At 40.8% G+C, this 11,661-nt stretch overlaps 1 protein-coding gene across 5 annotated transcripts in view; it reads left to right on the top strand.

Moving 5' to 3' along the window:
- Window positions 1-11,661, top strand: part of LOC122560029 (protein-glutamine gamma-glutamyltransferase 2-like) — a 48,487-nt gene that overhangs the window by 10,278 nt on the left and 26,548 nt on the right. For 4 of the 5 annotated variants that reach the window (XM_043710191.1, XM_043710193.1, XM_043710192.1 and 1 more), the window contains exons 2-5: window positions 5,843-6,022; window positions 6,961-7,200; window positions 9,039-9,157; window positions 11,037-11,165. In XM_043710191.1, the coding sequence (XP_043566126.1) occupies window positions 5,843-6,022; window positions 6,961-7,200; window positions 9,039-9,157; window positions 11,037-11,165 (668 nt within the window). Of the gene's footprint in view, window positions 1-5,737; window positions 5,777-5,842; window positions 6,023-6,960; window positions 7,201-9,038; window positions 9,158-11,036; window positions 11,166-11,661 lie in introns of those variants that run through there. The other variant, XM_043710195.1, reaches the window with a different exon arrangement.

The raw sequence follows: 11,661 nt of genomic DNA, 5'->3' as shown, positions 1-11,661 counted from the left end.
GGGAGGTGTGGGCGCAAGTTTTGCATTTCTTGCGGTTGTAGGGGAAGGTGCCGGGAGTGGAGGTTGGGTTGGTGGGGGGTATGGACCTGACGAGGGAGTCACGGAGGGAGTGGTCTTTTCGGAACGCTGATAGGGGAGGGGAGGGAAATATATCCCTGGTGGTGGGGTCCGTTTATAGAAAGCCTTAGGATTTTCCCTAATACTACCAACGAAGGACTTTTCATGTCCCCTCCTTGCTGCTTTTAGCTCTCTCTTCAGATCCTTCCTGGCTACCTTATAACTCTCAATCGCCCCAATTGAACCTTCATGGCTCATCTTTACATAGGCCGCCCTCTTCCCTTTAACAAGGGATTCCCTTATCATGTATCATACAAATATATATATCAACAAATGCCTCAGTCACTTCAGATGATAACCAATACAGCTAAATATGGAAATCCAAAAATTTCCATTCAAGCTGTGACTCTTCACAGTTCCTCATCAAAAACTGAATATCACTGTCTTCCCCATTGTTATATGGTGCAAGGAGCTGTATTTGAAGGTTAGATCCAAATTAAACCTATCCATGAAAATCTGGTACATTTCAGTCAAAGTGAAGTTGCCATCGCCATACCACACTATAGGACTGCTCTTCCAATAGTGAGAAAAGTGGTGGGTGAGTTTAACCTGATGGTCACCATGCCTCAGGTGCAACATGGGACCTTCAAGGTAACCTCAGCTAGTGCAGGAACTGAACACATGCTGTTAGCATCGTTCTGCATTACAATCCAGCCAACATCCAAATGAACTAACTGAGCCCTGCTCTTAAAGTGCCCTTTTCACAAAATATCCCTTGTCAACCTGTTTTCCACTGCAAATTAACTGTCATAAGAACTGAGTTTAATTTCTTCTGTTTTAATTCTTAAAGAATTCATAAGCATCACTTTCTGTATCTGATTAGACATGCTAATAACCAACACACTCTTCACTTTGCGTTTGTTAATTTCCTAATCCTCCAATCAGATTACTGTCATTTGAGATCATAACAAGTATTGAAACTACTTTACCAAAATTGTTGGAACCTAAATCTTACAAGTTCCCTGGCAGACATAATCCTAAAATCTTCAAAGTACTCACTGTTGAGATAGGAGATGCTTTGGATCAAGAAAGCTGTTGTTAAGGTCTGATATAAGAGGCTAGTGGACAAAATTAAAGCACGCACGATTGGAGTAATATACTCGCACAGGCTGAGAGTTATTTAAGGAGAGAGGGGAAAGATTTAAAAGGGACCTGCAGAACAACATTTTCACACAGAGGATGGTCCGCAAATGGATCGAGCTGCCAGAGGAAGTGTTAGAGGTGGGTACAATTACAGCATTTCTGAAACATTTAGGCAGGTACATGGATAAGAAAGGTTTAAAGGGATATGAGCCAAATGCAAGCAAACAGGACCAATTCAGTTAAGGCAAGCTGATTAGCATGGATTGGGTAGTCCAAAGGGGCTGTTTCCAAGCTGTGTGACTCTATGGCTCTATGAATGATGGGAAACAGAGAGTGAGAATAAGTGAGCCTTCATCCACATGACAGGTTGCGAGTCGTGTTGAAACATTACATGCCCCATCAATTCATGACATATATAAATGACTTGGAATGGAGAACCAAATGCAAGATTTCCAAGTTTGCTGATGACACAACTTATTTGGGGTTGTGAATTATGAGGATGATGCAAGGAGGCTTCAGGTTGATTTCATCCAGTTTACATAATATGATTGGAATGTGGTTCCATCCCCCTGGCAGTGCCTGAACTGGTGGCTGCTGCAGGTAGTGCAGGTAACACAGCCCAAAAAGAATCATAGCTGACAGGAAAGTAGATCTCTGGGTTTTATGGTGAGGAAGAATCCAGATAGCGGGAGGGGGCTGGAGGCTCAGAGTCTGTCACTTACATTGAAGGAAGGTAGTGTACAGTTTTGGTCTTCCTAACAACGAAAGAATGTAAATGAATTCAAAGCAGTTCAGAGGCAGTTCAATGATTGCTACCTGGGATGGAGAGAAGGTTAGACAGGCTGAGCCTGGATCCATTGGAGTTTAGAAGGCTGAGGGGTGAACTTCTTAAAAAAAAAATCCAGTCCTGAGAGGTCTTGACTGAGTGAATTTGAAAACATGTTTTCCCTTGTAATAAAGACTAGAAAGCAGGGATATAGTTGTAAAATAAGGAGTCTCCCGTTGAAGACTTGAGATGAGAAGGCTTTTTTTTTGGAGGTTTTTGAGTCTTTGTAAGTCTCGCCCCCAGACAGGGGAATGGGGGTGGGCAAAGATAGAGGGATTCTTCAGTAACACGGGATTTAAAAATTATCAGGAATGAACAGGATTTGACCACAATCAGGTCAGTCATGACCTTATTAAATGGTAGATCTATTAAATGGTAGAGCAGGCAGGAGGGGCTAAATGGCCTGCCCTTACTCCTAAGTCGTGTATTTATATGGGTCTGAATGGTGTCAACAAAACAGTGTTCACTTCCCAGCTCTGCCTGAGGTGGATTTGGAACCTGCCTCCTTGCCCTACCCAACTTGGAGTTTATGGTGCAAAGGGTCAGACCTGCCCTTGAGCAGAGAACTGAAGAAAAAGATACTTGTACTGTATGTTGCAATGATTGCAAAACTTGCTGAGGTAAGACTAAAGAATGCACACACAAACACACACTCTGTCTCTCTCTCTCTCACTTACACACACATACCCATTCACACACAAAGACACTCTCACTCACACACACTCTCTTTCGCATACACACACTCTCTCTCACATACACACTCACTCACACAGACACACATGCACAAATTATTTCATTCAAGATTGCTTTCTGTCAAAAAAATAAAACTGTACCTCAGCTTAAAACATAGATTCGAAGCGGGACCTTACTACACCTGAAGTGCATTGTCTACCTGGGATATCACCTTTTGAACATTGATAAAACCTTTTATTATCTAGGGACAAAGACTTGAAAATAATCTGGATTTTGCATTTTAATCAGCAGTCTACTTCCTAACTGATTGAAGGATGCAACAAGGGCAGCTAGTTTTCAAGTTGTTAACTTCTTGCTTATAAATATTATGTCTTATACCTCCCCATCATACCACACCTGAGGAAGAAGCAGAGGTCTGAAAGCTTGCAATTTCAAATAAACCTGTTGGACCGTAACGTGGTGTCATGTGATTTTTGACCTTGTCCACCCCAGTCCAACTCCAGCACCTCCATATCATAATTAGAGTAAGCCATTTCTCAGAGATATCACTCTTGGTAGATTGTGTGTTCAAAAAACGTGAGTTCAAAAGCTTTAAGCTGACACTTGAATACAGCATTGAATAAGAGCTGCCCTGCCAGTGGAGATGTCTTTCAGATGAGACAATAACAATAATAACTTCTATTTCTCCAACACCTTTGCAACAATAACATGTGCCATGGTGCTTCACAGGAGTGTTATCAAACAAAAGGTGACACAGTTCTACATGAAGAGATACTAAGATGGATGAGATATAGGTGTTAAGGGTATCTTAAAACAAGAAAGAGAGATCATAGAATCTCTACAGTGTGGAAGTAGGCCATTTAGCTCATCAAGTCTACACCAATCTTCCAAAGAGCATCCCAATCCCTGCATTCCCCATGGCTAACCCACCTAGCCTGAACATCCTTGGATACTTTAGCATGACCAATCTACCTAACCCAAACACCTTTGGACTGTCAAAAGAAAGAGCTGAAAAATGTGTTGCTGGTAAAGCACAGCAGGTCAGGCAGCATCCAAGGAACAGGAGAATCGACGTTTCCTGATGAAGGGCTTATGCCCGAAACGTCGATTCTCCTGTTCCTTGGATGCTGCCTGACCTGCTGTGCTTTACCAGCAACACATTTTCAGCTCTGATCTCCAGCATCTGCAGACCTCACTTTCTCCACTGTCAAAAGAAACCAGAGCATCTGGAAGAAACCCAGACAGATATGGGGAGAATGTGCAAACTCAATGCAGACAGTCACCTGAGGGAGGAATTGAACCCAAGTCCCTGGCGCTGTGAGGCAACAGTGCTAACCACTGAGTCATCATCCCACCCCACATGGCCCTGAGTTGGAGAGATTTAGGGTGCGAATTGCAGAGTTTAGGACCTTGACAACTGTCATGTCTGTCAATGGTGGAACAATTAAAATCAGGATATACTGGAGATGTTTACAACAATGGTGGTGGTGAGGTAACAGGTATAGTGGTTTCAAATGATGTCTCTGAGGTCACGCATAGAAGAGAAGTAGGAGCTAGCCAAGAATAGATTCTTGACAGCAGTATTGGAGTCAGAAGATAAATTACTGTAACTAAAACTTGATAGGTAAGAATCAAACAGGCAAGTGTAGACCCATGCAGCTGGATGACAAAGGAGAGGCATTGGAAAGGATTATGTAAAAACATGTTAGGGAAAATTTTGCCATATAAATGCTGGGTGTCAACCTACTGATAGCATGTAAAATGTTATCACTCCATTTCTGCTTTCAGCAGTATATGATCCTGGACTTAAATACTTTTGTTCAATAGTAGGCAGAGATACAAATAACGATTTGCTGATCACGTTGTGTTCATTCTCTCAAATTCAATTTTTGGAAATAACAGCAGAAAATTTAAACTATGAATGTATTTACATTAATAGTTCAGAACACATACTGTTGTTATCAATCATTGGCATCTTTTGAAGAACCCAGTTTGCAATGCAGCCAAACTGCATATACCTGGAATGCTCAGTGTAAGTAATTTGCTCAATCTTTATTCAACACTTCAGCACATTCCTTTCATGGTTATTTGAAGAAACAATGATTCAAAGATCCACACTAGGGAGTGGCACTTTTTTTTAAAAAAAAGAAGTGTTATAGATCACAAGATAATTATGATCAAGGAGCACAATACACCCAGATTAATTCTTTCCATCAAGACAATAATTTTATTCATTCAGAAGATATGGGTGTCATTGGCTGAGCCAGCATTTATTGCCTGTCCCTAGTTGCCCTGGAGAAGAGATGGCACTGAGCTGCCTTCTTGAGAGGTTTCCCCTGATTCCCATTGATTCCAGTTTTGCTCAAGGTTCCTGACGTCACACTGGATCAACGTTGCCTTGATGTTAGATCTAGTCACTCTCCCCTCATCCCTGCAATTTGGCTCTTTTATCCATGTTTGTACTAAGGCTATAACGAGGTCAGGAGCAGAGTGGCTTTGACAGACCCAACCTGAGTGTCAGTGAGTAAACTGCTGCTAAGTAGACTGATGGGGCAGTATTTGACTGGGTTGGATTTGATGGACAAAACATACCTGGGCAATTTTCCACATGGTTGAGAGATGCTAGATTTTACACTGTGTTGAGACAGTTTGGCTAGGGACATGGAGCACCTCTTAAACACTATTGCTGGAATGTTGTCAGGACTCTCAACATTTGTGGAATCTAATATTTCCAGCCACTTCTTGATATCATGTAGATTAATTGAATTGACTGAGGTCTGATATCTGAGATGCTGGGAGTGTCTGGAGGAAGCTGAAATGGATCTAAAGTCATCCGCAAAACTTATATAATTATTTTCTGAAATGATTCCCTTACTCTTGCTTCTACAACACAGTGTAAAGTTTATGTTAATCATTCAATGGAATAACATTTGACTTGGTCCAATATTGAGAAGTAGATGATAGTGAGTCAGCACTTCTTAACCAGTCCTTAACTAATTTTGACCTTGAGAACTCTAATACAGCTGGGAACTATGTCCATGCAGCACAAGACAAAAGGTTACAGTTGTTGGCTTTTTATTTCTTGCCTTTTATAACCTGGATATTCTGTGGTTTCTTTTACAGTTTTGGAAATGAATTTCACCGTCGATTTGCAGAGTGAGAAGAACAACCATGAGCACAGGACCACTGAAATCAGCACTGAGCAGCTGATAATCAGGCGGGGACAGCCTTTCCATCTCACACTGCAATCTTACAGTGATGAATTTATTGACAATGGCACAGTGGTAATCTGTGCTGAGACAGGTAGTCTGTTATGAATGGAAATGGGGAGCATGAAATGACAAATATGAACATTACATAATTCTGTAATTACTCACAGTTCTACCCAACCTTTCTCAATTTATTAGCAATATCTGTGAACAGTACAATTTGAGTTTCTTGATGTCAATGAGTTCAACCCACACGCAGTGTTATGGTAGATGATACTATTGGTTCTTGTAGCAACTTGCAATGATGACTGTGATGTGAGGGCTTTACAACTCTCTGAAATCAATTACTATAAACAAGTGAAATTAGGAAACAAATTTATATACAAAGGAATTGCTTACTCTGCAAATGGGGATGGTTAAGCCTGAGAGATCCACACCTTCAGCTTTTCCTTTTTGGGAAGAACAGAGACCAAGTTCCTATTTTTCATTTTGCCTCCAACACCACCTAGCCTGTTCATCTGAAGAAACTACCTGGATGTGCTTGGTACAAATAATGGACTCTAATTGGAAGATGTAGTTGAAGTATTTTGAAATAAATCCTAATATATGTCTAGAAAAAGTAAAAGTAAAGGTAAAGAAATGGATTACAATGGTTGAATTTCTTATAAATACTGTGGCACACAATAATCAGGAGATAACTTGCTTGGTATTCGTGAAATAGGCCACAGACAGTGGACAAACAAACCAATGGACATGAAGCCCCATGTAACTATTTCTTCATAGAGGACAAGATTTACCCAATCATGTTTATCATGTCATCAAATCATATCACGATTATGAAAATATCAGAGTTGTGCTGAAGTCACTCGACTTATACTGCTTCTCAAACAGAACATTTTATACAGTATTTTGAAATAGATTTTACCTGTTCACTTAATTAAAACTGATGATGTTGACAGTTGGCTGGGATGTTCATGTACAGTTGTAGTGTGGTTCAATGCAGGCTTGTTTAATTTTGTTGTCTTGTTTTAGGGCCAAAACCTTCAACAGCATTTGGAACCAAAATCCTGCTTGAATTAAATTCGTATGGTGTAAACTTTTGGAAAGCAGTTGTTGTTTCTAGCACCGGAACCAGAATGACCTTGCAGATACATCCATCTCCAAATGCCAAGATTGGACAATATAAATTATCTCTTCAAAGAATGATGGGAAACAAGTTTGAGAATTACTTAATTGGGGAGTTCATCCTCCTCTTCAATCCATGGTGCAAAGGTAGGGATGTTTTGAATACAGATTCTGAGAAATTTGGAACCAGATTGTAAAAGAGGTTTGAAGATGGACCAATGCTGTGTGGTGCAATAAAGCATAGTTGAATCCACTGACATTTTGTAACATGGACAGAAACAAATGTTGCCACATGGTGAGGGAGGGGGAATCCAAAACTAGAGACTATAAATTACTCTGAACTTAAGTAGCACATTGCCTGGCAATGTTTAAAATATGTGTTTCATTTACTATGGCAACATTCAGGACCTTCTCTCCTGGATGCGAGATAGAGCATTCGATAATTGATTCGCAAGGCCTAGTTACAAAGTATTGTTAACTAAATAATGTTCTAAAAAAGTTTCAGTTGCCGTTTACTTTGGCTTTTAAGTGTTCCCAAATGGTTTCATTCATTTCAAGTGCTCCAAAGTGTTTATAGCTCTTACAGGGTTTTCTTGGACGTTTAGCTTGCACCACCACACACCCCTGATGCTGTAATACTCCAATCTCACACCCAGTCCTTTGCCCCTAGGCTCTGCTCCCAACACTTCTGTGGCTCATCTCTGACATCAGTGGAACTGGGGAGCTGGGTGTACTGGGTTGTGGAGATCGGCAGAGCTAGAGAGTGGAGAAAAGGTGTGAAAGTAGCGTTGGAGTGAGGAGAAAATTCAGGGTGTCCATAAACTGATCCACTGACCTCATTAGGATAGACCCAACCTGCTCTGAGCTTGGGTGAGAGTTGATACCTGGACTTCAGGGTCTAAGTTATGAGGAGAGATTACACAAAATAGGTATACTTTCTCTAGATTTTAAGAAGGGTTAGAGGCGAGTTGATCGAAGTTTTCAAGATATTTATAGAAAAGAGAAGGTAGATAACCTATTTTCACTGGTTGGGGATTCTAGAACCAGGGGATATAGTGTGATTATTAGGGCTAGACTGTTCAGAAGAGATGTTACAAAGCACTTCTACACACAAAGTGCAATAGATGTTTGAAACCTTCTTCAACAAATGGCAGCGGATACAATTTCAGTCATTAATTTTAAATCTGAGATAGATAATTTTTTTGTTAAGCAAAGGTATTAAGGATTATGGGCCAAAGTCTGGTATATGGAATTAGGTCATAGATCAGCCATGATCTTATTGAATGGTGGAGCAAGCTGGATGGGCTGAATAGCCTTCTCCTGTTCCTATGTTCTTATGTTCCAATGGAGTTGTAAAACAGGCTGCCTCAGGAATTTGGGGAGAGGAGAGCAATGGGAGGCTCAGGGATGGGAATGAATGGGCAGGTAATAGTTCTAAGGTGGAAAGGGAAGGGTCTCATGTGCTTGTCCAAGTCTGTATAGGTAAATCCTTTGACTTTCAGCTGGTAGCTTCCAGTGATCCCTTTAAAGACCACTGTTTTGGCCGCTAATGATTAGTTATGATGTTTTGGCAACTAAAGGCGAGTTGCTAAGTGAATGCTGTGGTCAATATCAGTTAAATTTTGCACAGGATGCTGAAAAGTGATTTAAGCATGAGCATTAAGTTTAACTCTAGGTTCAGACATACAACCTTCACAGCATGGAACAACCTTAAGTAATATGGAAGCCCTGCACAGGATGAGCACACACACACCATCTTGGGGTCTTCAGCATCTGTTACATATCTATAGAGTAGCTGCAGCACCTTCTTATTTCTGGAATGTAGCTATATAAATGCAGATGTGCAAGATTATTCTCCTCATGTAAACTTGTTAATTTGCTGATTTTAAATGTTGCTTCGATTATGTTTTTGTTAGCCACCTTATATTGCATACTCGAATTACAAATGATTGTTGTGTTAAGAATTCTGTGTTTTCTCCTCTTAGAGGATGCAGTCTTTTTGGATGATGAACAACAACGTCAGGAATATGTGATGAATGAAGAGGGAATCATCTACACTGGTTCTAGCCATTGTATTCAATCACGAGCATGGTACTTTGGACAGGTATTTGAAATCACTAACAATATACTATTGAACTGTGTTTAACAAGTGAGCTGAATTCTTTGTTTGTTAGTTTTTGAACTTACACAAGTCCTGTCCACCCCCCCACCGCTCTGCTGTCTGACTTCTGGCTCCTGGTCCATCAACATTTCAATTTTAAAAATCATAAAATGGCACATAGTCCAAACTGCAGCTTCTGATACCCTGTGAACTATATTCAGCCCTATACAGGGAGTGAAATTAAACCTCCTGCAGGCTCAGTGAAATTTATCTTTGAACATATGCAGCTCACTCACGTGAGCAAGTATAAGATTCCTACCAGTAAGTCAACAGCTAAGTTCCACACATTTAAGGTAAATGTAAAAGTTGCATTCGATCTTTAATGAATATAATTCTGCCTTCCCTGCTACAAAACTGTAGCACACACATTATTGTTGGTGATAGCAGCCTTGGTTTTCATCAATTGGGATGGGTCAGGTACCGCTTAAAATGTTGGGTGGGATTCAATTCTGACCCTAGTTCTGCCTTTTCAATTTTCATCACGACCTCTTAAAGCTATGTGCTGGTTTTGTTCATGACATTACACATGATGTTACTGCCCTGGCTGACTCCATGGTGGGAAGCATGTCCCAGTCCTCTACAATTGGCATGGATGCAAACCAGTTGTTTAAAGAGTTATGGTTCATAGCGTGCATGAGAGAACCACTTGAAGGGTAAATTCCGAAAGGTCTTCATGTTTCTCATGCCAGGGTATGCATCCCTACCCAGCACAAAGAGCAGAGGGTGGGATGGGGGGGGGGTGATGAGTGAAAATGGATGAGCTAGGGCATTAGCTGCATAAGGAGAGAGCAGGGGTGGGAGGTGTGGGGGCTGAAGGAGTGTTCTTCATTCTTTTATTTTTAGATATAATGCTGGAACCCACGAGCAGGCATTCTGAACAGCCATTTTGGAAACTGTCAGCCTCATTAGCTCTTCATGGCCTAACTCTCAATCCTGGCTGCCCCCTCCACCTCTCCCAGCCAAAAATACAAAGTATGGGCATCCATTTTTAGATGTCGGGTTTGAGAAGCCATCGATGAAAGCACCTGCCTCTGAACACCTGAACCTTTATCAAATATTGGGACTGGACTATCTGATTTTCTAGTATCCTACTTAATTTGGCATTTACAATATCATTAACCTTGCTCTTAATATTGCGTACATTTCCACAATGTATTTTGTACGTCTTGCTCTGTGTCATGCATTGAAAATAAAGCAGGCAGAATTAAATTTCTCTGCTTTCTGGTCCTTCTGCCACAAAATCATTGCCACTATTAACACCATTGTTACTACTTCTAACTTCACCCTCCCAAATGCCTGTTGAAAACATTTCACTGTGAGCAACAATTGGCAGAATCTTTTAGGGATCTGGATAAGGCTGGTAGACTATGGCAAGGGTTGTGGCAGAATCTGTGAGAAATTGGATGAGGCCTATTCTGATGTTAGGAGCAAGTCACCTCATCTTTTGTTGCTTTTCTGATTGGCAAGGTGAGTTTCTCGATAAGTTGCAAAATTATGGTTGAATTATTGGTTGATAAATGCTTCTTAACCCCACAACTCACCTAATTGATACTCAGCTTCCTATCTCACAAAACACGCCAACCATTTTAGATGTCGAGAATTCTCGACATGCAAGTCAGAGCAGGTATGTAGTGATCTCAGCTTGCCATTGGATGTCAGGACCCTCCATCTTTGTCACCACACACCAGTGCATCAGTGCATGATCCATTGGCACCAACTGCACATGCCCCTCAACAAGGGTATTGATAACAGAAATAAAGCATACGATCATTACCGAACAATTTTGAACAATATTCCTTAGAAAATCTTCTTTCTTTTTCAGTTTGCAGACAATGTCCTAGATGTCTGTCTTAAATTGATGGACAATAATAACAAATGCCTGTCATGCCCAGAAAAAGACTATGTACGCAGAAATGACCCTACTTATATCAGTAGAATGGTGACAGCAATGGTAAGCACATTAACCTTATAGCTGATATTGATGAGAATAAATGTTAGTGACTGTCAATATAATCTCTTTCATTTGGTTTTATTCTATCTGAATGGTTTTCTTGAGTTCTCCGGCTTAATGTTTCTGTCTACCTTTTGCGCTCTTCCAGATCACATTAAACATTTTGAGATTGTGATGTTAGCTGTAGTATGGATGTCCTTAAAAACACTTGGCTCAAAGGTAGAAGACAGAGGGTGGTGGTGGAGGGTTGTTTTTCAGACTGGAGGCCTGTGACCAGTGGAGTGCCACAAGGATTGGTGCTGGGCCCTCTACTTTTTGTCATTTACATAAATGATTTGGATGCGAGCATAAGAGGTACAGTTAGTAAGTTTGCAGATGACGCCTAAATTGGAGGTGTAGTGGACAGCGAAGAGGTTTACCTCAGATTACAACAGGATCTGGACCAGATGGGCCAATGGGCTGAGAAGTGGCAGATGGAGTTTAATTCAGATAAATG

The sequence above is a fragment of the Chiloscyllium plagiosum genome, chromosome 20 (assembly GCF_004010195.1).
Source record: "Chiloscyllium plagiosum isolate BGI_BamShark_2017 chromosome 20, ASM401019v2, whole genome shotgun sequence".
Classification (NCBI taxonomy): domain Eukaryota; kingdom Metazoa; phylum Chordata; class Chondrichthyes; order Orectolobiformes; family Hemiscylliidae; genus Chiloscyllium; species Chiloscyllium plagiosum.
The sequence above is the reverse complement of the archived record's forward strand: the minus strand, read 5'-3'. Positions and strand labels throughout refer to the sequence as shown.